At 40.5% G+C, this 26,626-nt stretch overlaps 1 protein-coding gene across 3 annotated transcripts in view; it reads right to left on the bottom strand.

Annotated features, from left to right (window-relative positions):
• Positions 1-26,626, bottom strand: part of NIBAN1 (niban apoptosis regulator 1) — a 126,985-nt gene that overhangs the window by 67,506 nt on the left and 32,853 nt on the right. For all 3 annotated transcript variants that reach the window (XM_036342821.1, XM_036342823.1, XM_036342822.1), the window contains 3 exons: positions 8,625-8,755; positions 6,058-6,189; positions 1,480-1,594 (listed from right to left, as the gene is read on the bottom strand). In XM_036342821.1, coding sequence (XP_036198714.1) covers positions 1,480-1,594; positions 6,058-6,189; positions 8,625-8,755 — 378 coding nt within the window. The remainder of the gene's footprint in view (positions 1-1,479; positions 1,595-6,057; positions 6,190-8,624; positions 8,756-26,626) is intronic.

Raw genomic sequence — 26,626 nt, 5'->3', positions numbered from 1 at the left:
TCCAGAGCCACGGTGACGTATAAGTAGATGTTGAAAGAAAATATAATAATATGTATAGTGCACATAAAGTGTTGTTTTAGCCTGAATTACTTAATAATAGTTTGTTTAATCTAGGTTTATGGTCCATGTACTAATCTAATAATAGTGTTACTAAAAACACTATGGTAAGCATTCCTCACCAAAAGAACAATGGAAAAACTATATTTCCTCCATAAATTCTAATAAAATGATTATAACCATTAATAAGAACCAGCGCTCTCTTCAAGAAACCAAGTAATTACTGTGGAGCATGATTTACACAAAGCCAGATGGGATTATTACATTATCCACAGTTCATGAATCTCTATGCAATGCACTACTTGGCCTATATAGGCATATTATCCATCACTTTCTCTACATGGAAAACATAGAATGAATGAAAACCCAAGTACAGTGGGGCCTTGACTTACGACTGTAATTGATTCCAAGACCGAGCTCGTTAAGGAGCTCATTAACTCAAATTACTGTCAACTCAATGCAAAAAATCGGCCCAGAGACAGCTGGTATCTCAAAAAACTCGTTAGTCGGGACACTCGTAAGTCAAGGCCCCACTGTATATTAGAGATGGAAAGATCCTTCTAGATTTTCAAGTTCAAGGCCCTGGAGTTGGAGGAACAGTAATCAGAGAGGTTTAGTAACACTAGGGGAACACCTGTTAAATGGCACAGTTAGAACTAGATAAAAACCCAGTCTCCCAATGCTCAGTTCCATGCTCTTTCCATGGCAGCATTCAGCTATTATTTATAAATACACTAATTAATTCAATGCTTTTTTACACGGTAGCTATGAGTTACTGTAACACTTGTTCAAAACATTTTGTCGATTTAGGATACTCTACTGCACATCTCCCTAAAACTAGAAAAAATAATATTCCCTGACATGCTTACTGATAGATGAGGTTGTACCTTTCAAAGACGGGGCCCTGTCTGTTTATTTCGGCTGTCCTGTGGAGCTATGAAAGCCACCAATATATTCCCCAAACCTCCAGATGTCTAACCAGTGGCCCATTTTTGAAGCACTAGAAACGTAGCAACTGAGGTGTGTGTATTACTGAATGTGGTTTAAAATAAGAGAAGTGGTACAATGTTTACCTAAATTAGGGCAATCACATCTCCCATGTGTCTGTGGTGTGTATGTGTCTGACCCAGAGGCCCTCAACTTCAGCAACTATCGATATTTTGCGCCAGGCAATTCTTCACTGTCAGACTGTCCTGTGCATTGCAGTAGGTTTAACAGAATCACGGGCCTCTACCCACTAAATGCCTGCAGCGCCATCCTCCCAAGCTGTGACAACCAAAAATGTCTCCAGACGCTGCCGAATGTCCCTGGAGAGTGAAATGCTCCCCACCCCCCCACCCCCACCCCGGTTGAGAGCGGCTAGTCTCCCCAAGCAGAGCAAGTCTAAGAATTTGCCTTGGGAAAGAATGCTCAGCAACTCACCAAGAGGGTCTGGGAAATGCCTGTCAGACAATAGATTGTATTCCTCTTCGGAGGTTAACACTTTGCCACCAGCTGGAAGGATTCGGCTTTTAGGAGCAGCTCCTCTCTGATAGGCCTGAGAAAGGAAAAGCATAAAGGAATGATTATTTTCCCACTTTTGGATTTTTTTGAAAAATATCCAGAGTATTAGAAATAGACAGACAGACACAGGCACTCAGAGATAAGCAATTCCCACACTATGTCACTGAGTAAGAGCCATTTATTTAAAAAATAGGTTTTGTGTAACTGCTACTTGCGAGGTCTTACTTCAGTACTTTTGTGTGATGTTCACAACATGGGAAGTCAGAGTCCCTAATCTCAGGGAGATTCACTGAGGAAAGCATCATCTTAGTAACTTCCTGCGCCCCGGCACCTGAGTCATTCTAATAACCACAAGGGTGATGATGCAGACAGACATTCACGACACAACATGTGCAGACCGATGACTAATGAGACTGTGGACAGGTAACTACAGTCATGGTTGCCATGGATTGTCATCAAAAACATAAAAATGTTGCTGTGATAAATATGCCACCACTTTGCCCTCTGACAAGAAACTGGGTTGTTTTTTGGGGGGGGGGGGGTTGTTGTTGTTGTTTGCTTGTTTTATATATTTTTATTAATATCAGATAGAGGAAGGGAGAGGGAAAGAAAGAAACATCAATGATGAGAGAGAATCATTGATGGACTGCCTTCTGCACACCTTATACTGGAGTTTGAGCTTGCAACCCAGGCATACGCTCAGAGCCAGAATCGAACCCTGACTTCGTGGTTCATGGGTCTGTGCTCAGCCACTGAGCCTCACTGGCCGGGCGGGCATGAGACTGTTTTGCAGTCAAATGATCTGGGATGGAATAGCAAGGCCATGACATCAGAACAAATTCTGGCCAGCAGACAAACAGCTCTGCTGTTGGGGAAACGTACAAGAGGTGCAAGCATTGCTAAGGCACTAAAGTATTTGTTAAGCAGATAAACCCACGAGGACACACAGATAAGATAAAATGTAAGTGTGTGCGTCTGATGGCAGGGATTAAGTCAAGGCAAAATGTTGAAAATAACAGGCTGAAAGCAAGTTGAGAATGGAAACCAAGCCACTGTGGGACCCAAATGTAGCCTGTACTCTTGGGAATAACTAAAAATAATTGATTGGGGCAATGTGATCAGGATAAGAAGAACACATTCTCCCTCAATAAGGTAGTGACTGAAGAGACCCAAACAAAACAAATTCTCGTATCTAAGAAGGTTGTTTTCATAGTTGTGAAATCCACTAATCGTGCAAAGCCTAACAGACAAGAATCGAAAGTTGTGTGGTTTTGAAAAAGTTCAGAAGCAGTTTGATTGAGACTGCTAAATTGTGTTAAATCTAAATTATGTTATTTGTTATAACAGGCCCCAATCTGGGCTTTTATGAGCACCTCATCCTTTAATCCTAAAAACAGCACTATGAATTAGTTATTATTTCCCTTTTATAAATGAGAAAATGGGTTAAATAACCTACCAATGGCCCATCGGTGAGTAGGTGACAAACCCAGGGCTCATACCTGGGTCTGTCTAGCCCAGTGCAACCGTACAGGAAGTACAAATTAAATGATTATCCAATGAGAATGTTTCATTTTTCCTACTTATTTACCATCCAAAACCAACCCCCCCCGTAAAATAATAGGCAATTTATAGGTACTTAATGTATAATTCTTGGGTGTAATTTTTAAAAACACTCTTCTCTAAATAAAAGAAATATTAAAACTTGGAGGAATTATGGCAAACTACATGCCATTTTTTAAATTTCCAAGTTTTTAACACTTGTTTATTACCAAATTCAGTAATCATATCTTTAAAATACATATCTTAAAAATCCAAACTGGACCATTTGAAAATGATAAGCAAAATAGTTTTTAATACTTTATTATTATCTAATTCAGTAACCGTATCTGAAAAATCCAGTTTCACTTGAAAATAATGAGCAAATAAATTGAAAGTTGAGGAAGAAAGCTTTAAAAAACTAAAAAGAGGAAAAACACCAGTTTTGATTCAAAATGAAACTTCAATTAGTGCCAAATATGGTTAAAACCATAATAAATATAAGAGGAAGCTCTGTGAGTGTTTCCTCCCAATTATTTAGTAGTAATCATACTGACAACTGCTGTACATTGGGCTCTGCCAGTGCTTGGCCATGTGCTGAGGGCTTCAATACACTCATTTGTTTAATCCTCATAGCAACATCATGAGGAAGGGAGCATGCTCACCATTTCACAGATGAGAAAGGTGAGGCTCAAAGAGATTTCTGACTTAGGAAAGGACACATCAATAATTGATAAAGGTGTGGTTCAAAGTCCACAATATTAACCATTCTGCAATACTACCTCTTCTCAAGCTTCCCTGAGTGGACATTGTACCATGTCATACAAAATAAAGGTGACTTGAGCATCAACCCATGAACCAAGAGGTCACCAGCTTGATTCCTGGTCAGGGCACATGCCCGGGGTTATGGGCTCGATCCCCAGTAGAGGGTGTGCAGGAGGCAACGACTGATGGTGTTTCTCTCTTGTCAATGTTTCTATCTCTCTATCCCCTTCCCTTCCTCTTTCTCTAAAATCAATAAAAACATATTTTTAAAAAATAAATAAAGGTGACTTATTATCATTATTATTTGTAGTGTATTGATAATTTGCTACAGAGAGCAAATCAAGTGTTGAATAAAATCCTAATATAGGTAAGTCGAGAAAACATTAGCTTAATGAATGTTGCAAAGAATAAGACTACTCAAGGCAGCATTGCCTGATGGCCTGTGGAATAAGTTTATATTGTACTTTATTTCTATTTTCCATCAGAAATGGGAAGGAAGGAAACACATTGGTCTGCTGCCTGAAGTCTCCTTTTATCGGTTTAGTGTCAAGAGAGCAAAGTGGGATTTTTTGGTTGTTTTTTAAAAAATATTTTTATTGCTTTCAGAGAGGAAGGGAGAGTGGGAGAGAGAGAGATAGAAACATCAATGATGAGAGAGAATCATTAATCGGCTGCCTCCTGCATGCCCCCTACTAGGGATCGAGCCCACAAGCTGGGCATGTGCCCCTGACTGGAATTGAACCTGGGACTCTTAGGTCCACAGGCTGACACTCTATCCACTGAGCCAAACTGGCTAAGACAAGAGAGCAAAGTTTTAAATCTGTTACTACTAACTGAAAAATAATAACTATTCATTTCAAAGACAGCTTGAGATTCCGTGTAGATATAAAATGTGTATAGTAGGAGATCTGAAAGGAACTGTTGGGATCAGTCAGCCTAATTCTCCAGTTTAATGGAAGCCCAGCCTAAACTTTCGTTTTCCTGATTCATGGTCCAGTGTTCTTTCTTCTATGCCACTATACTTTCCATGGGGAAAGAAATGGGGACCAATAAAAACTGAAGCCCTCCTGGCTGCTAGGCACTCTGCTTATGTTCATAATCTCATTTCCCCCCACATTTCACAGACAAGAGAAATAATGAGATAACCAGGAACAAGTTTAAAGAAAAAAATCCATAAATACAGGTGGAGTAAGTGTGTGAAATGCTCTGAATTCCTAGGAACTCATGCAAATTCAATCACAATCTTTTTATCCTCACCCTAGGATGTTTATTAATTTTAGAGAGAGGAGAAGGGATTAAAACGGAGAGAGAGAGAGAGAGAGAGAGAGAGAGAGAGAGAGAGAGAGAGAGAGAGAGAGAAACACTTTGATCGGTTGCCTCCTTTATGCACCCTGACCAAGATTGAACTCGAAACCTAGGTATGTGCCCTGACTGGGAATCAAACCTGCAACCTTTTGGTGTAAGGAACAACACCCCGACCAACTGAGCCAGGGCTCAATCATAACCTTATTAAATAACTCCTCAGCCACCTGACATGTAGGAGGCTTAAGAATGGGGAGGCCCGACCAGTGTGACTCAGTTGGTTAGAGCATTATCCTGTGAACCTAAGGGTTGTGGATTTAATTCTCAGTCAGGGCACAAACCCGGATTGCGGTTCCATCTCATCAGGACACATAAGGGTAGCAACCCATAGATATTTCTCTCTCACCTGGATGTTTCTGTCTCTCTCTCCCTCCCTTCCTCTCTCTCTCGAATCAATGAAAAACATATCCTCAGGTGAGGATTAAAATGAATGAATGAATGAACAAATGAATGAATAATGTGTAGGGAGACACAGAGCAAAGGGAGGGGCGGCGGGGCAGTGACTGAGAAAGACCTTGAAGCTGAATGGTCACAGGAAAGGCTCCTGCACTCGTCACGAGGCATAACCTGTTTTCACACTCACTTGCAATGAGTTGTTCAAAGCCTATCTTGCCCACTAGACTGCAAACATCTGTCTGCAATATGCTCAGACCTTTCATGATGTGTGGCATATACCAGTAATGGGCGCTCAGTGAACATCTGTTAACTGCAATGATTGCCTGCTAGACGAGAGAGTGAGTGCTGATTGAAAGAACCAATCCTGAAGAAGACAACCAGCACACCCAATCTTTGAGAGTACTGGGAGAAGCCAGGGGTAACAAGGAAATATCTTACCTCTTTGTTCTCATAGCTCTCCACAGCAAAATCATTTTTAACCACCACATATCTCTCCTTCCACTTCTTTATATCTTCGGCAAACTGGCATAGTTCTGCTTCATACAGAACGGTCCCAGGATCCAACGGTGGCTTAAAGAAGATGAATACAATTAGTGATGGCCACAAAAGATAACATACCGTGCTACCACTAAGTCTGTCCCTGGCATTTCAAGGAATATTTCAGGAAACTGACATCCTGGAGAAAGGGTTGCTTCTTCCCCTCCCTCCACACTGCCCTTTCCCACCCTCCTGATCAGATGCAAATATTTGTCTTATTGATATTTTTGTGGCTTTCATTTCCCTCCATGGTGCCGCAGAGACAAAGCTATGCCTGGCATATGCGTGGCACTTAATAAATCCTTGATAAACTCTGTGGAAGAGAGGGAGGGAAGCAGTTAAGTTGTAGACATCTATCCCAACACCAAGAATATGCCTCAGTTTAAGTTCTGAGAAACAGGAAAATTAACAGGCTGTTCCCCTATTCATCACAGCTTCAGGCAGCCTCAAAAGTCAGGCTCAATGGCCTTGGCTTGGCTCAGTGGATAGAGCATCGGCCTGTGGACTGAAGAGTCCTGGGTTCGATTCCGGTCAAGGGCACATCCCCAGGTTGCAGGATCAGTCCCTGGTGAGGGGGTGTGAGGGAAGCAGCTGATCAATGATTCTCTCTCATCATTGATGTTTCTCTCTCTCTCTCTCTCTCTCTCCCTCCCTCCCTCCCTCCTTCTCCCTTCCTCTCTGAAATCAATAAAAAAATATATTTTTTAAAAAAATGTCAGGCTCACTGGTTTTCCCAGGCCCCAAAGCCCTGGGAGCCAGGCTGTAAACACTGAGCCTGTTCTCAAGGAGACCCCGTTGGCTCTCTGATCAAAGAATAGCAGGCAAACCAGCACAGCCCAGTTCTGCCTCTACTTAAATGTTTGAGGATTCTTTTTCATTAACTGGTGGCATAGATGCTGTAGAAGAGTCTCTGTAAGATTTCCAGTTACTTCTCCCACAGGGCTACTCGTGGAAGGAACCATTCCCATCCTGCCTCACAGTGCAATTCCTGATTTATCTCAAAATATGGAAATGGATCTTCTGTCTTTTACATGAATTTACATCTACTTTCCCTTTATTAAAGATCATAATGCCTTTAGAAACTCGTTCCTCCACTTTCAAGCAACATTTAGAGGAACCACCCAGAGAGGATAGAACTGCTCATCTTTTTCAGGGATGAAATAAATTCCCTTCCAAATCCCAGGGCTTAATGTTCTGTCCTCGCAAATAACACTTAAAATAAACACCCGATTGTAGTCTACAGGTCCCACGTGGTCTAGTCCCTACCTGTCACTCCATAGTTATTTCTCGTCCCTCCTCCCTTGTTTACACAGCTCTCAGCACACCAGCCTTCCCAATGCGCTTGTGGCTACCTCACGGTTTCTGTACTTGCTGTGCCATCTGCCTGGACCAATCTTCCCACAGATAGGCACATAGCCTACATTTATTTCACTCCAGTTTCTGCTCAAATGTCACCTCCACAGAGGGGTTCTCTGACCATCTACTCTAAAAGAGGACTCCTGCTCTATTTTTCTTTGTAGCATTTATTATCACCTGATATTCATTTGTTTATTGTCTGTCTCCTACATTTGAATATAAACAGGGAGTAGGGAATTCATCTGGTTCCCCAGTTCTTGGCATAGGGCCTGGCACATAGTAGGTGTCAATCATTATTGGTTGAAGTCGTGAATAATTATTATAATAGAGCAAAGGAGAAAGAATAAGTTAGGGGATTAGAAGAGAAAATCATATTTGATCAATGACCAAAATAAAAATGATGGTAATATGAGGCACTAAAATTATGACTTTGTAAACTGCACTTCATTACAGCAAGTCAAATTGGCTGATGTCAATGTGAGGAAAACATAATAAAACTGGATCATGCTAGTTTTCTTAATATGGATTACACCACATATGTTCTAACTTCCAGGTAAATAAGACTTTTTTGAGCATGAAATGATCTGAGAACACATTTTTTTAAAAAATTGCCATTCAGACAAATGCTTCTTTCAGATATATTATCCTATATAATAAAAGCCTAATATGTTAAGTGTCCGGTCATCAGGTTGTCAGTTCAACCAATCAAAGCATAATATGTATGCTAATGATATGCTAAGGCTGCTCAACCACTTGCTATGATGTGCATTGACCACCAGGGGGTAGGTTAATTGCTGCTGGGGTCCGGCCAATCAGGACTGAGCGAGATGGGCCGGACATGCCCTGGAGCCCTCCCGCGGTCCATCCCTGCTGACCAACCTCCTGCATCCCTCCCCGGCCCTGATCGTGCACCAGTGGGGTCCCTCGGCCTGGCCTGTGCCCTCTCACAATCCAGGACCGCTCGGAGGATGTGGGAGAGCCAATTTTGGCCCGATTCCACAGGCCAGGCTGAGGGACCCCACTGGTGCACGAATTCGTGCACCGGGCCTCTAGTGAATTATAAAGCATTACTCAATGGGAGAAAGATATAAAGCCAAATGGTCATGGGGTACCTTGGTCTTCAAAAATTGTGATGTTAAATCTCTTTGTTGTTCTACTTCACTGCGCACATGATTGCAGAAGGCCACAGAGTACTGGCGACTGTAGAAGGGACTGAAGTTTTTGATTGCAGCCTCAGTTTTCCCTGGAAAAACATGAATATTAGAATTTAGACATGTAGCATCTCTCACAGAATAGACACACATCTATATAATTCATATACACTCCTCCAGTCTCCCTAACACCACCGTTTCCCAGAAATGCATTACTCCACATGCGCTGAGAACCTTGATACATGCTGCGCATGCCTTTATCTCTCCCTCCCCTTCTGAGGTCATCCTGAGAGACTCTGCTGTCCTTACGGACCATCCATCCAGTAACCAATAGAATTTTTCTTCATTTGACATCAACAACCCATTGCCATGGCCATAAGCTCATCATCCTCCCAATCCTCAATGACTACCATCCTACCTCACCCTGTTCTCATTTCAACTGGCTCTTCATTTCCCTCTACCCCCATCATTCAACTCCTGCACAGCAATAATCCCACCATTTCAGCTCTGCACACTCATCACTCCATTTGTCTTCAGATGCCTGAGGCTCCAGCCCTTGTCTCGCTGATCCATAGCCCTGGATAAAACACCAACAAACTATTTCTTCTACTTCTGGTCCTGTGTTCTGGTTTAAATTGTGTGTGTGTGTGTGTGTGTGTGTGTGTGTGTGTGTGTGTGTGTGTTTCAAAGCATCATATAATTACTGTCATGTAAAGGTAGAGGGGAAACCTTTAGGAGTCTAGAGACCTGAGTTCTGGTCCTAGTTCTACCGAGACAGATAGCAGCTATATAACCTCAGTCAGGTCACTCATTCTTTCTGGGTTCCAGTGTCTGTCCCCAACTCTAAAGGAAGGTGTCCAATAGCTCACACTGTTCTTGGAATCTATGTGACACTGAAGTATAATCTGAAGTATGACATGGAAGTACAGCTGCCTCACAATAGTGACCAACCACTGCAATACGGTCTCTCGGCACCAGAAGAAATAAGGCTGAGAACCAACCATGTGGGGGCAGCTCAAGGACCCAAGATAGAGGGAGAGTCAGGCACTGGGAATAGTCTTGAACTTTCCCAGCCTGTGCTTAGCTTCAGAGAGTAGGGTAGTTGCAAAGGAAGGAAAAAAAGAGGAGAAATAAGAGAGAAAGGGCAAAGGAATATTTTAAAGCAGATTAGAAATCTTCACAACCTTTCAGAGACTTGCTATAGGGTATGGAAATCAATACAGGTCCTATTGACTGTGCCTAAAAGCGGTTAGGCCTTGGAATAAGGTATTAGCCTGAGAAAAAATAAACCTGATACAACATTCCAAAGTATTTTTAAATACTTTCAAGGGAACTTGGCATAACTTTTGTTTTCCAATTTGATATTATAGTCAATAGAGAAATATTAAAATATAACATACTGACAAGATTTGTTTTGAGTTATTGTACATGTAAAATTTTAACAATATGAATTCACATAGGTTGAGATACTCAAGACAAGAACCTTGAATCTGTGACTGTCAACTTCTAACCTATAAATCACAGCCCCAAACACCCACAGTGTAGGAATATTCTTTTTATACGGACAAGTCTATTTTAGCTCAGGCATTTAGGTCTCATAACATGTATGAGGTAAAGGGGACCTCTTACTTATTCCCTCAATAAAATGCATTTCCTGGCTGTATTTATGGGCTTTAATAATTATTACTTGTAAGGTGCTTTGAGACCCACTAATAATAGCTTTGGTGGAAATGCAAATGAAAGCTCCTATAATTTAAACCAGGCATGCTTTTGCTTGCTCTGTGAGTTTATGATATTACTATTAATCAATATTTGCATAACACTTTAATACACTCAGGCTTTATAACTGTCTAATTGGTTATTATTTTCATTAACTTTTATATAGTGCATAAGAAATAAAATTCAATACCCTTGTCTATAATTTTCTTACATAGGAGTGAGACATCTTTGAGAATTCCCACAACGAGAATGAGTCTCACCTCACTGAAACATATAAACGATTAACAAAATGTGCCCTTTAGATCCAAATAACCACTATTTTGTCTAGCAGAAGAGCAGCCTGCTAATTTCTGATGCTAATTTTTGCACTCTGGCAAGAATTTGGATTTAAATGAAAGGAGATGGATGTCGTTTTATGTGAGCTCTACAAAGCTTTGAAAGATGATTTCCTGCCACACCACCAAGCCTCCCTTCAAGGATGCCCGGTCTCCACCAAGGTGCTACGATGCCACCACTCCCTCCCGATGTATGAGAAAAATGCTTCTGTGATTTGAATATTGCATCCGGTACCATCAATGCATCACCCACTAGGCAACACTTATAAAAAAGGGGGATCCCAGCTTCCTTGGGTAATTAACCTAACGACTGGTTCAAAATGTGAATAACATAGCTAAGAACATCACAAGTTACGGGGGAAAGAGAACCTACAGCAATCCCCGAAATGCATCTAGATGTTATATTAAGCCTAACTAAGCCCCAGTGAAGGAAAGTCCAATGTGGGGATCGTGACACTTTGAGGAAAGCCTATTGCTGGGGCAAAATGCCACTGTGGTCAGGACCATGGACTCTGGAGTCAGACAGACATGGGTTTGAGTCCCATCTCTGCTCCTTAGCAGCAGTGGCTTCTTACGTGGCTTCCTCTTGTATAAAACGAAGACAAGAGGAGCAATCTATTGTTGTGGTAATTACATGAAATAACGCAGTAAAGTGCTCAGCACTGGCATCCGCACATAGAAATGGTTCACTAACCCAGAGTAATTAAACCGATGACAATGGTGATAATGGTGCCCCCAAGCCAACTACCAGGGCAATGTCCGTAAGCTGAACTAAGAAGTCAAGGAGAAGCCAAAAGCAAGTCGTCTGTGTAACCCTTTAACTGGGGCCATCAAACATAACCTATGTTTTCAGAGATGCTTCAGACTTATCAGCACATCTGAGGTCCTCGGTGCATCCCCGAATTGAAGCCAACTGAACGAAACATTAGCATTAACGAGCCAAAGCAAAAGCATGAGTTAGTAGCTGTGTTACATGGGGCCTCTCTCTCTGAGCCTCAATTTTCTCTGTCTATAAAATGGGGAGAATAAGACACCCGTTTTCACAGGATTTCGTCTGGATTAAATGAGACGGTCTTCAGGTAAAAGAGTTTCTAGAGTGGTGCCTGACACTTTAGTTGCTCAATAAATTTTGACTATTATTACTATCATTTATTATCCCACCACAAGAACTTCCGCTGGAACCAGCTCGTTTTCAGTTTTCAAGACTCTTCGGTTTTGAATTGCCTTCCTTCCCCACCCCACTCCCCAATTTAGTATCATATTTTCTTTCTGAATTTGTTTATAAAACACAGTGCCAGATCTTTCACTAAAAGATAGTTACTCAATAACGTAAAGACTAGAACCAATGGAAGGACTACTTTCACATTTTGTTATACCAGCATTTTTGGTAAATATTTCTTCTAATTCTACTCAATTATTGCAGCCTGTGCTGGGCATTGTGTTGGTACAATTTACTTCACCAGGCTGCTCATTATACCCTTCAGGATAATCACCACTAAAGCTTTAAAAAAAAAAAAAAAAAAGCCTCTTCAACAGCTCTGTCCACAACATTTTTCTTCAGTTCAACTTTGTAAAAGTAAGAAAAGTGTCTTCTGGTCCTTTCAAAACCATTTCAATTCACAGAGTTTCAAAAACTCAGCACTGTTATTTGATTCCTTCTCCCTCACACTCATATTCAACCATCAGATCTTGTCACTTCTAGTTACGCAAGATTTCTTGAATTCATCCCCCCTTTCCCCCCATCTCCCCACACCTTGAACCAATCTTTATCACTTTTTAACATTGCAAAAGTCTCTTCCTCTGCCCTATGTCAGCATCACAGCGGAGCCAAAAAATCTTACTAGCTTTTAGCTCTCGTAGAGAAACAAAAAAGTCAAAACCAGAGTGGGAGGCGGGAGTGCCATCCTGTTACACAGATCCTGGGGGATTATGGGAATCAAGCCACCGCATGGCCTATGTGGCAGAGGCAGGTTCTGGGACGTGGACAGAGTGAGTCCAGGGCTGATAGAGCAGAACAGGAGAGGCTGAATCCAAGCTGGCCACCAGGGTCCCACTCAAGAGAAAGCTGGCACGAGGTACCAAGCCCCAGAGGTTACAGTGGGGAACTGTCCTTCAGAACCAAGTCTTGCCATTAATGCTCCCAGGGCACACCTCAAGTCACAGAGGCACAATCCTCTGTGTCCTGGTCTGACAAGTTTCATTTGACACACTGCTTCAAGACCATGCCGCTACTACCCTTGTAAAAACCTTCAGCAGTTCCCCACTGCTACTCCCCAGAGTAGTAACCACTTAACCTAGCACCAAAGGCCCTGTGCTCTGGCCCCCACTGCCCTGATTGCCTACCTCTCCTACTGCAACTATACCTCCTTTGCCCTGTATGTGTCCATGCCTCCCTCCATCTCCCCCTAAATGCCCTGCCAGCCAAATTCAGACCCTTCAAGCCCAGATGGCAATCCCAACCCAAGAAGCCTTTTTGGTTCTCCCCAGCTGCAAACAGCCTCACCTTCTTTTGCATTCTCCAAAAACTGTGTACCACCATTGCTACAGCTGTTTAAATAGAGCTTATCTCTCCTCCCAAGGTATACTGTACTTATGTACTCAGCAAATATTTGTTGGATGAACAAAAGAATGGCTGCGTAAATATTTAAGAGTAACGCAAAGTACAAAGCATCATAACCATGGAACCCACGTCAATACCCCAAGAAAGGAGAAGGGCAGATTTCTCAGCCTGAATACTTATTTCAAATATATACTCTTGAAGCCCAACTCATTTGTTTTTGAGAAAAAAAAACCAGACTCTTGCTGATTAATTCCTTTCAAGTTTTTTAATGGATTATGTCCATGAAATTATATGTGGGAAAGTATTTTCAACAAAAGCCTTCTTTGTTTGTTTTTCTTTACTAGTCTGTAAACCTGGGAATTACATAAAGGTCTAGGTAAAGCTTACATTAAATCTGAAGGGCCTAAAAGATTTGTATATTATTTCAGAAGGTTCTTTGCTAAACTTCCAGTTCTGTCATAGTTCAACTCAAATCCAGTCTTTAGCCTTAGTTTTCTTCCTTGGAAGATACTGTTTATAGTGGATTATTCCCAGTTTCCCTATTATTCCCAATGTCAATGCAACTATATGCTATATTATAAAATCTTCCCTGAAATACACAGATTCTTTCCTGTCTCTCTTTCAGAAAAGCAGTTCAGGAGTATAGAAAGATATAGAAAAATCCAAACACTATTTTCGATATATTTCCTTCTAATCTTTTTTACACTTTTAAATAGTTGAGATTATTATATTTTGTATCCAGTTTTATTTCCATAACATTTCATCCTTGGTTTTTTCCTATGACATTCCTTAAATAAATTAACATATTTCAGATGTTACATTTTTATTGTCATTATGGAAGAAAAAAAAATATTTTTTTAAAAGGTTTTTTTTAAACAAAGTGGCTGCTTCCTGGGAATGAAGGCGAATCCACCTAGTAGAGAGGGTCAACTAGGCCTTTGGAAGAGTTTCTTAGAATTTGTTGAGGTTTCAGGGGAAGATTAATTTGGGGGAACAAGAGAAGTGCCTCTAAGTTATTTTTAATATTTATAAAATAGAGCATACTATCCATTATTGTTTATTTTCCCTTGAGTTTCTCAGATCATAAAAGTTTAAAAGGCCTGATGAATTACAACATCAGCTTGAGCCTCCGGTTTCTAAGCACCATCACTTTGCACCTTAGGGTGGGAAAACCAGGAATCCCAATTCACAACACAAAAGTACAAAAATCTAATTACACAGAACAATGCCCAAGGACTCTCTTTCTTCTAGTCAATGCCTTAGAGAAAGGGGATAAATTGAATTCTCCATAATTGAACGTACCTGAACTATTTTTTAAGCACATTTATCATTGGTGCTTGAGTGACTGGTTTTTGAACAGACTCCACTAGGCAAAGTCAAAAATTTTTTCCTGAGCAGCCTTGATGCCCGCAAGTCCCTGCATTCTACCCGACAGAAACTCCACTTTGAGCTAAAAATAAGAGACATGTAAACCAACTTACATTCTCTGTGATTTACTTCAGCTATTAATCCACAGAAGAGACACACACGCACAGTTATGATCCCAAAGCTTATATTAAATGTACGAAGTCATTCCAGGACCCCTCTCCACATGCAGAAAGCATCTGGATAGAAAGCAGACGCGTTCAGGAACAAACAATAGAACTGTTTCCTGGTTTCCAAAACTCACACTCATAGAAATTCAAAACGCTGAGTTAGGTTTGCCATGTACTTGACCTTGGACTATTAGAGACCCTCAATTTTCCCCAAACCCTATTCTAAAAGCAGGCCAGCACCGTCAATTTGGCTACAAAGCTTAACCCGTTAAGGCAGTGGTTCTCATCCTTCCTAATGCCGCGACCCTTTAATACAGTTCCTCATGTTGTGGTGATCCCCAACCATAAAATCATGTTCGTGGCTACTTCGTAACTGTAATTTTGCTCCTGTTATGAATCGTGATGTAAATATCTGATATGCTGGATGTATTTTCATTGTTACAAATTGAACATAATTAAAGCATAGTGATTCATCACAAAAACAATATGTAATTATATACGTGTTTGCCGATGGTCTTAGGCGACCCCTGTGAAAGGGTCATTCGACCCCCAAAGGGGTCTCGACCCACAGGTTGAGAACCGCTGCGTTAAGGGCATTCAGTGACTCCACATGCTCTTACAGATGCTACAACAGCTCCAGTGGGTGAGGCAGAAGTTAAAACACTTTTCTGCAGATGATCACAGCCCCTGGAATAAATGAAGGTTCCCATCCCTCACTACATATTTAGAAGAGCAATAGCTTCACAGGGTAATGTAAGTAAGAGAAACGAAACGGGGGGAAGGGGCGGTCATGGGGAACATTTAAAAAGGAAAACACTCTACTACTTTATAAATTACAGTTCCCTTTAACTTATTCTATGAAAAATAAAAATGCCACAGTGGTCAGCTGTTCCAGAGGACAGCTTTCTAGCAAAGGACCTTCAGTCTGGTCTCTTTTTAGGGGAAGAAACCTGTAGTATTGTTGGAAAAATAGATATGTCCGTACTTTTACGCACACATCTTTCTTTCGCCATAATTAGGTGGAAGCTAACTTTACATTTTCTTCCATTTCATTTGGGAAAAGTGCTTGGAAAATTTCAAGATTATTTCGCCATTACCTCACAGCATGTGTCCAATTTTCTTATGACACAGCTGATGAGAATAAATCGTGTTTATTTTGTCACCTCTCTAAGCTGTCTAAAGTCCCCCAAGGAAACTGAAGATTGGCTATCTTTTTCTTTACAGAAATGAGAAGAGTGTGAAAAAGAAAATTAAATCCATTTAACACAGCTCCATTCTCCGCAAGCATCACAAGAACTCTGAATTCAGGAGGAAATAATAGTATTGTTGCCCGTTAGACAACCTTTTGTGGGTTTTGAAGAAAACAGATAACTAAAATTCAGAAACTGAAGTTTTGAGATTCCCTTTGCTCTTCTTGAGTCTAATTATAGTTATTCAATTCTTTCTGCGCATGTTTTATCAGAGGCTCTCATTCCAAAATCCTGAAAATATTCTTTCCTTTGAGATTGCAACCATGCAAATGAATACAACAGGCACATTAAAAGGAACCAGGCCAGACTTAAAATAACCCAGGACACAAGCCTAGGAATTTTACTAAGCGGTTCTCCTTCCAAACCAATAGGTTCTGGTGTCTCCCCCAGACTTATTTTCCTAACTATATCCTTTCTTTCTTTTCATTCCACTTTCTACTTTTCTTCTTTCCACACAGAAGTTATGTTTGTCTGAAATACTTTCTATTATAGTTTCTACTTGGCCTGTGTGATGCAGTTGGTTGAGTGTCATCCCATGCATTCAAAGGTCCCTGGTTCAACTCCTGGTCAGGGCACAAGCCCATGTTGCAGGTTTGATTCCCCAATTGGGTTACATATGTCAGGCAACTGATCAATGTTTCTCTCTCTCTTTCTCCCTCTAAATCATTAAAAATATTTTTAAATTACACATACACACACACACACACCATTGATGTAAAAAAAAAAAAAGAAGCATTTCTAGATAACTGTGTTTGGGGCCCAGATATGCTTGTGTTGTGTTAGTCTGGAGGTACAGATAACAGTAAGAAAAGGTAAACTTGGCTAGGAAAATGAAATGTGGCATTGCTAGACTTGGTGGTGGAGGTTTGGTGATGGGGGTGGGGAAGTCCAAGAAAAAGTTCATAAGCTATTCAACATTTCTGTAGGCCAGCTGGCTTTTTGAAACTATTTACAAGGCAGATAAGGTACTCATTACTGAGAATTATCTGAACAGGCTCTAACTTATCCTCACAAGAATGTAAGAACTGCCCAAATGATTCTGACTCCTGTCCACTTGATTTGGTCAGGCACTGTGTCCTCCGAATACAGTTTTCTTGATAACAACTCAAACATCTCCAATAAGAATGCCTGACCTAGCACAGTCCAAAATACAGCTCATCACAGAGTCAAATTTTGCATTTTTGACAATCTAAGGCTTGCCAGTCAGTGGATCAGTTAACCACTAAATTTAAAAATTCCTAAGTAAAGCACATTAGTGGAAAAAGTGTCCAAAAGCTGTGTGATGCATTAACTACTTAGATAGTCCCAAGTTCTTTAAAATTACCTCCTTCTTATCCTATGGAAATTGCTCTTCTATCAAAATGAGTTCACGAGCCCTGACTGTTTTGGCTCGGTGGATAGAGCATTGGCCTGTGGACTGAAGGGTCCCAGGTTTGATTCCGGTCAAGGGCATGTACCTGGGTTGCGGGCACATCCCCGGTAGAGGGTGTGCAGGAGGCAGCTGATCGATGTTTCTCTCTCATTGATGTTTCTACCTCTTTATCCCTCTCCCTTCCTCTCTGTAAAAAATCAATAAAATACATTTTTTAAAAAATGAGTTCATGAGGCACTTACTAAGTGTGCTGGAACCTCATACGATTAGCTCTGCTTAGAGTCCAAGCCTCCCAAACGAGAGTCAATTACTCTAAACTAGTCATTACACGCACCAAGGAAGTAGAACTGTAAATAACTGGGAATACATCCCACAATACCCCTGAGAAAGCAGCTTCAGTTCATCTGGATGGTAAGCACAGACAAGCCAGGGTCAATCATATTCTAACTTACATATATTGATGAAAAGACCAAAGATTACAGACTTCCAGAGCAGTGGTTCTCAACCTTCCTAATGCCGCGACCCTTTAATACAGTTCCTCTTGCTGTGGTGACCCCAACCATAAAATTATTTTCGTAGCTACTTCATAACTGTAATTTTGCTACTGTTATGAATCGTAATGTAACTAGATTATAATGCTTATTTCCATCCTTCTCCTATTTTCAGATCAAGAAATTAATTTGCCACTGGTCAGATTTCTTATTCTGTGAATTCATAGCCTCTCCCCATGTGTCTTCTGACCAACAAAACTAGTGAGTAATGGAACATTTATGAAAAAAAAAACCAGTGTCAGTGTTTTTAACAGTGTTTCTCTCTACTAATACTACATGGGTATTTATGGAGGAATCCAAGCACTTCTTTTATGATACACATTTACAATCAATCGAAATACATTATCGAGTCCCAACCACAATTATCAACTTCTTTAATGAATATTAAGCTATTGGATCAATAAGTTAAAAGCAATGCTAATGTCTACTGCTTCAATGTAATGAGTTTTCAATTTATCAGTAGAATCAGCATGCCAATGTGTTTCAGAGTCCACTCTGCATATACAAGGACACTGTATTCAAAATAATCCATTAAGTGATTTAGGAGGGACAGTAAAAGCATTTGGCTCAGGTTCATCCCAATTGGCAGAAGTTGCCAGCAAGAAGGCAGAGACCCAGCAAAGCCCTGGGCACAAGAGATCAGAGCTGACCTTCTGAGTACCCCTTAATCTCATTCATGTGTCCCAGTTAAGTGGTATCACTGTCTCAAGTCAAGCCGCAGTCTTTGCTGGAAAATATAAGGCTCCCTGGGAAAGGCACTAAGTAGATTTTCTTATCTGCTGATTAAGAATCTGTTTTTTCATCAAATGAAAGTTAAAAGGTACTGCTATGGACCAGCCCAGCCACCCACATGATATTTGAAATATCTTTAACAGTCGAACCACTCCTTTGAGATGCTCGTCACGCCCGTACCTATGTGGGTTGTATGCATAAGTAAATGTGTATTTTCTCCTGCTATTTTACCTTTTATCCGTTTAAATCACAGGCCCCAGCCACTGAATTTCAGACGGTAGAGGAGAGCTTTATTTTCCTCCCTTACAGTACCCAATTCAAAGGTCTCTGATGTGTATGGTAAGACAATCTAGTTTTAAAACTTCTGCGTGTTGCCCAGCCAGCGTCCCTCAGTGGTTGAAGGTTGACCTGTGAGCTAGGAAGTCACAGTTTGATTCCCGGTCAGGGCACATGCCCGGCTGTGGGCTTCATCCCCAGGATGAGGCAGCCAATCGATGATTCTCTCTCCTCACTGATGTTCCTGTCTCTCTCTCCCTCTCCCTTCCTCTCTGAAATCAATAAAAATATATTAACTAACTAAATAAATAAATAAAAGACGTGTTAAAAAATAAATAAATAAAAACAAAACTTCTGGGTGTCAGAAAGCTGCGGGCACTTTACCAGTTTTCATTTGTTCTGTTGTAATGAGAAGAAATAGAACGTAAGGTATGACTGATGATGGGTAGCTTGAATGCTGGATGATCTCAACTCTATTGGACGGGGTATAATATATTGGAAATTTGGCAAAGGAACTTGGAAATCTGGGAGGTAATAGGAAACTACTAAACATGTAACCATACCATCAAGGTAATTGGAAAAACAGAAGTAAAAGAGAGGGAGAGAGGGGGAGGTCGAAAGAAAAAAATTTTGCATAGTGAAGGCTTTCTCAATGCCAAAGTTGTTAACTTTATGATTGAGAGAAAAGAAAGATCTCAATAGGATTGGAAATGGCTTTTTTGACAAAAGGCCTGCATTCTAACCCATTCCCGAATTTGCCGCTGTTTCAAGGAACATATTATATAATCACCACAGGGAAGTCTAACATTTCAGTATAGTTGCAGAAATCCATGAACATCCCCATTTTGTGAATGTGGAAGCCATCTGCTTATCTACTTTCCTTAAGAGAATAGAATGAGATTCTCTCAGAGTACTTGAAGCTCTCCATAAGAGACACACAAAAAAAGAAAGGTTGTTACTTGCAGAAGCAGAAACATCATGCGCTAAAAAAAAAAAAAAAAAAAAAAAAAAAAAAAAAAAAAAATGTGTCTAGTATGGCTTCTATGGGCTATCTTAGGCAAGAAAACTGATCTGAAATAGTACAGACACCATTGGCTCTGTTTGTCGTAGAGATAACAAAATTTGGGGATAAAAAGATGTTCACACTGGGAAGCAGAAAGCTGCAACAAGGTAATAAATTATATAGCAGTAAAGCTAAAAAAAAGCTTGGGCTGTCACCGAGTTCACATTTTAAATAAACTTCACTTTATTTCATTGTAACATGTATGTTATCATGTTTGGCCAACTGCAAAAATTGACTTTTATTGTACTACTACAGCAGACGGAAGATAACTTAGCTATGTGCAGAAATGTAAAATAATTCATTGATTCTTCTTTATCCCCTCTGAATAACTGATTATGTAAAAGAAAACAACAGATAAATTATATATAACTTGGTCAAAGGTTTAAAAAAAATTTTTTTAAAGAAGTAAAAGTATTTCATCACTAAGATAAGATTAAAAGTTGTTTGTTCCATTTAATATAGCAAAATATAAAGATCTTATATTTATAATAATAGAACAAAAATAAATATTTTATTAAATGAATGAACTAGGTATGTATGAAAACATCACTCTTGCTTACAACAGTCTCTCCTTCTTTCTCATTCATAGTCATATTCTGCCTCTCCCTCGATTTAAACTTGTAAATAGCTCTATAATTCTTTAGAAAACTCTATTTCAAAACTGTTCTGTTTCTTACATACTGTGAGTTTATTTTCCCTTCATTAGACAACCAGAAAGACTTCAAGTAAATATTAATTTGACAAAAAGTTTTGTCCTAAAACAATGTGTTAACTATGCAGTGATTTTGTATGAAACAAATTGGGGTGGGGGGGGGAGCAATAATCTTAAGCCTTTAGATATCTGGTACAAACTGGGCTCCCCTGACCTGTCGTCGATGAAGCAGGGTGACCAGCTCCCAGCAGCCTGGGGCTCCCAGAAGGAACTTTTTACCCCTTTTCTCCAAACCTGATCTGAAGTTTACTGTTTCCCTGGAAGCAAATCATCGCAACTACACATTTACAAAGAAAGCTGTGAGGTGAACATTTAGATTAAGACCATGCTTATGTGGCACAAAAATACTTGGTTGATTTAATCCAATTTAGCAAGAAGGGGGAAAGGATTGAGGTGAAACAGTCTGAATATTAGAAATTTGCTACTTTTAGAAAAACAAAACAGACCCCAATTTACACTGGAAATAATTCTTTTTTTTTAGATTCCAGAGGCTCTTAAGTAGAAAAGAAGTGAACTACCCTGTCATCTGTTTTGCTGTTTTCCAGGAAGGATCTCTGTGGTGCTTTACACTTGTCTATATTTGGGTAATGGCAACAGGTGAGGAATAAAACACAGCTGCATAGTAACTCCCTGGAGTGTTCTGTAAACATCCTAGGTAATGAGTGTAAAATACATCTGAATGCACAATGCTTTCTATGAGTCAGTCACAGGCTCTTTAATAATCTCCAAATAAACAAATTAATAAGACAAATACTAAACAATAACCAAAAAAGTTTTTAACCACACATTCTCAAAAATATCTCCAGATTGAGGGAGCTTCCTTTAGGAGGGAAAGAAAGGAAAAATGTTTGTCTCATTCATTTATCCCAGGCTAGAAAGAAAAAAAAAAATGTGTGTATGTGTGTGTGTGTGTGTGTGTGTGTGTATCTTAGTTGTTATGGTTTTAAATAAATAAGACCTGCCAACCAAAGCCAGGGAAATGAATGACAGGAAGTGAGGCACACTTGAAAGAGGAAGTGGTTTTGCATCAGGAAAGGGGAGTAGATTGAGGAGTAGGAAACCGACAAGACGTGTAAAAATGGAAAATGAAGGGCCTCATCTTAAGAAGCTCAGAGCCCACGACTAAATTATCAAAAAGATGCATAATCCAACCAAATAGTCCTTTATGGCTATTTGAAGATATAGGAAGATGATCAAGATAGACCAAGAGACAGAAGATGTATCATATATAAAATTTGCCATCAAAGTGTATGCAAATAAAACATTGAATCATTAAAAACCTAAAGAAAACACATTTAAAATGTGAAATAAGAATACCTGTTTTTAAATTATATACACATCTGGGGTTATTTAAAATTTGGTAGTTTGACCTTAGATTTCTTTTCTTCCTTCCTTCCTTCCTTCCTTTTTTTTTTTTTTTCCCTACTCCTCACCTGAGGTTATTTTTCCATTGATTTTTAAAGAGAGCGGGAGAGAGGGGAAGAGACAGAGAGAAACATCAATGTGAGAGAGACACATAATTGGTTGCCTCCCACACATGCCTGACCAGGGCGGAGATGGAGCCTGCAACTGAAGTACCTGCTCTTGACTGGAATAAACCCAGACCGTTCAGTCCAAGGGCAGATGCTCTATACACTGAGCAAACCAGCTAGGGCTGATCTTACATATCTTTTTTTTAATATATTTTTTATTGATTAAGATATTACATATGTGTCCTTGTCCCCACGTTACCCTCTACCCCCCCCCCCCCCCCGCTCATGCCCTCATCCCCCCCCCCCCGATGTCCGTGTCCATTGGTTAGGCCTATATGCCTGCATGTAAGTCCTTTGGTTGATCTTTCCCCCTTACCCCCACCCTCCCCTACCCTCCCTCCAAAGCCCGACAGTCCAATCAATGCCTCTCCGTCTCTGGATCAGTCCTTGTTCATCAGTTTATGTTGTTCATTATATTCCACAAATGAGTGAGATCATGTGGTATTTATCCGCTCTCCAGTTCCATCCATGCTGTGGCAAATGGTAAGAGTTCCTTTTTCTTCTTCCTCTTCTTAAAGAATACCTTTCAGCATTTCATATAATGCTGGTTTGGTGGTGATGAACTCCTTTAGCTTTTTCTTATCCGTGAGGCTCTTTATCTGACCTTCTATTCTGAATGATAGCTTTGCTGGATAAAGTAATCTTGGTTGCAGGTTCATGCTATTCATCACTTTGAATATTTCTTGCCACTCTCTTCTGGCCTGCATGGTTTCTGTTGAGAAATCAGCTGACAGTCGTATGGGTACTCCCTTGTAGGTAACTGTGTTTCTTTCTCTTGCTGCATTTAAGATTCTCTCTTTGTCTTTTGCTCTTGGCATTTTAATTATGATGTGTCTTGGTGTGGTCCTCTTTGGATTCCTTTTGTTTGGGGTTCTCTGCGCTTCCTGGACTTGTAAGTCTATTTCTTTCACCAGGTAGGGGAAGTTTTCTGTCATTATTTCTTCAAATAGGTTTTCAATATCTTGCCCTCTTTCTTCTTCTGGTACCCCTATAATTCTGATGTTGGTACGCGTGAAGTTGTCCCAGAGGCTCCTTACACTATCTTCATATTTTTGGAATCTCTTTTCTTTTTTCTTTTTCGGTTGGGTATTTTTTGTTTCTTTGTATTTCAAATCTTTGACTTGATTCTTGGGATCCTCTTGTCTGCTGTTGGATCTCTGTAAATTATTCTTTATTTCAGTCAGTGTATGCTTTATTTCTAGTTGGTCCTTTTTCATGTCCTCCAGGGTCTCACTATACTTATTGAGGGACTCATTAAATTTATCGGCGGTTTCCATAAAATTCTTGAAAAACCTTATAAATGTGGCCTTGAACTCTATATCCAGTCGTTTGCTTTCCTCCATTTCTGCCATTTGTGACCTGTTTCTTTGTCTCCGCATTTTGGCTGCTTCCCTGTGTTGATAGAGTGGCTTTGTGTGCTAGGTGTCCTGTAGGGCCCAGTGGCTCAGCCTCCCCAGTTACCTGAGGTGGACACTCTTGGTGCACCCCCTTGTGGGCTTTGTGCACAGTCTTGTTGTAGTTATGCCTTGGTTGTTGTAGGATCACTGGGAGGATTTGACCTCCAGGCCAATTGGCAGTGAGAATCAGCTGTGTCTGCAGTGGGAGAACTTCTGTGCTGGAGACACCCTTCTGGGGCAAGACTTGCTTCAGTGGGGCTTTGGTGCTCACTGAAACTGCACCCTGAGTGTGTCCCTTATGGTTCTGAGGAGTTGTGATCTGGATGGTCCCCCTCTGACCACTGGGTACAGTGGCTCTTGGATCTAAGGAGGTGCTAATTTAGCCTCTGCCTGAGGTTACACAGCAGGAACTATGAAGAGAACTGCAGATTCCCCTTCCTTTTTTGGCCCTGATGAGGCTCAGCTGTGAAGCAATGCAAGCCGCTGTGGGGCCTTGGGCCTTCTCTTGGAAGCTCTGGGTCTGTCTGGACAGGCTGCAGTTAGGTAATTCCAGGTTACAAAGGACCGGGGCATTCATATGCAAAAGCCTCTGCCACAGCCTGGGTGGGGCGGGGTCTCAAGGAATCAAAGGGTGGAGCAAGCAGCTATGGCGGAGCCTCAGCCCTGCCCTAAGGAGTCCCGAGTCTCAGTGTCCCGGTAACGGCTGCAAGCACCTCTGAGGGAAAGCCGCCCTCAAGTTCGCCCGCTGCCAAACAGTCCAGTTTCTCCCCGTATGAGTCCTGGGTTCCCAGAGACTTCCCGGAACCGGAGTTCAGAGCCGTCGGGAGCTTGTGACTCCCTCCAGATTCAAAAAGACAGCCGCGTCCTCAGGTGCCAGCCCTTTTCCGCGCGCGCGAGCCCCCTACCTCTGCACTTTACTTCCGCAGCTCCTCTGGCTCTCAGTGTGCTTTTCTTTCCTTCTAGTTGTAGAATTTACACTCAGCCATCCTTCCTGTAGTTCTGGATGATGTCCGTTTTGTGTTTTTGACGTATTTCAATTGTTGTGGGAGGCAGCAATTTCCCGGTGTTTATCTATGCCGCCATCTTAGTTTCTCCGATCTTACATATCTTGATCGTTATAAAATTCGGTAGTTCATCTGACACTTAAAGTTTTAGTATAAAAGTTGAAGCAAACAAAAAATTTTCTTCCATGAAAAAAATATATATTTTCACGTTTAATTATGTATAATGAAGTATAAGATAGTGGTAAGATCAGGGAAATAAAGTATGGAATATTTTTAAATGAATGCTACCATTGAAAATATATTTGTGAAAAGGAACTAACATAAAAATAGAAGGGAAAAAGTTCATCCATGGGCCTGGATAACAATAACTAAAAAGTGAACCTAGAGACCGATCACAAAGAAGTAAAAGAAACAAAACCAGCCCTGGCTGGTGTGGCTCAGTTGATTGGGGATTGTCCTATGCATCAACAGTTTGCTGTTTCGATTCCCAGTGAGGGCACATGCCCAGGTTGCTGGCTCAGTTCCCATTGGAGATGCATGCAGGAGGCAACCAATTGATGTCTCTCTCTCTCTCTCTCTCTCTCTCTCTCTCTCTCTCTCTCTCCCTCTCTCTTCCCCCCTCCCTTTCTCTCTCTGTAAAAATCAATAAAAAACATATACATTTTTTAAAACCATCTGGGCAGAGAAAAAAACTGTAAGGAACAAAACCAAAACACTCCCAGTGGTTATCACTGAGTAGTAGGCCCATGAATGAATTTTTTCTTCTATTTTTATAAGGGCTATGTTTTTTTAGGCCTATTTTACTTTAAAATAGGTCTAAAAAACTTAATCCCGAGAAACAATACAGGAAAAAATAAGAACCCGCTTAAAGTCTTAAAAAACCTACTGCGCGAGTCCAAATAAAAACATCACACAATATGAAATTACTATTTAAAAATCCAGGTAGATAAGTGTCCCATTAACTGAAAAAGCGTGGCAAAAATCAACCCAATCGCTTCAAGAGCAGAAATAATCAAAAGTAATCTCTTAAACAGCATCAATTCCGCCTTCACTTTCAGGAATACTTACACAGTTAAAATAAGCAATTGATTTAGCTAAACTTATGATTCTTGTGCTCTAGTTATGTTAGGCATGTGGTCCCAATTTTAAACAACCCGTAATTCTAGAATAAGAGCAACTTTGGCTTTCCTGTCTCTTTCCTCCTTTTTGGAATCTCTTTTCTTTTTTCTTTTTCGGTTGGGTATTTTTTGTTTCTTTGTATTTCAAATCTTTGACTTGATTCTTGGGATCCTCTTTCCATATTACCATTTTGGCATGTGACTCTTTCACAATAATATTAAATGATTATTATATGCACAAAATTATAATAAGTGAATTGTTAGGGGTAGAATTGAAAGAAATAATTCTCCCCACCGGGGCCCTCACTGATTTCCTTGTTCTTTCCTTCCACTTTTACGAAGCAGACCCACCCCCACCCCGTCACCCTTACCCAATGCCACCTCCACACAGAGAAATGGTTATAAAGTCACTGGAGAAAGAACTCAAATGCACTGGGAAGTATGATCAGCAGGTAAAGTACAATGGCCCTAGATCATTTTTCTTAATAGTTACATTATATTTGGCTTCTGATTAAAATAATAATTTCTGTTCTCATTTATATAACCTTGATGTCATAGCTTGTTCATAGATATCACTTCCTTGGGAGCCTAGCCTGTCTGTTTCTAACCCCCCCAATATTTGTGTCAATTTTATTGAGGTATGATTTACATATAATAAAATTCGCCGATTTTAAGAGTCTAATTGAGGGGTCCTCAAACTACCGCCCGCTGGCCACATGCAAATACAAATATTGTATTTGTTCCCGTTTTGTTTTTTTACTTCAAAATAAGATATGTGCAGTGTGCATAGGAATTTGTTCATAGTTT

The sequence above is a fragment of the Myotis myotis genome, unplaced genomic scaffold (assembly GCF_014108235.1).
Source record: "Myotis myotis isolate mMyoMyo1 unplaced genomic scaffold, mMyoMyo1.p scaffold_m19_p_18, whole genome shotgun sequence".
In the NCBI taxonomy this organism is placed as follows: Eukaryota; Metazoa; Chordata; class Mammalia; order Chiroptera; family Vespertilionidae; genus Myotis; species Myotis myotis.
The sequence above is the reverse complement of the archived record's forward strand: the minus strand, read 5'-3'. Positions and strand labels throughout refer to the sequence as shown.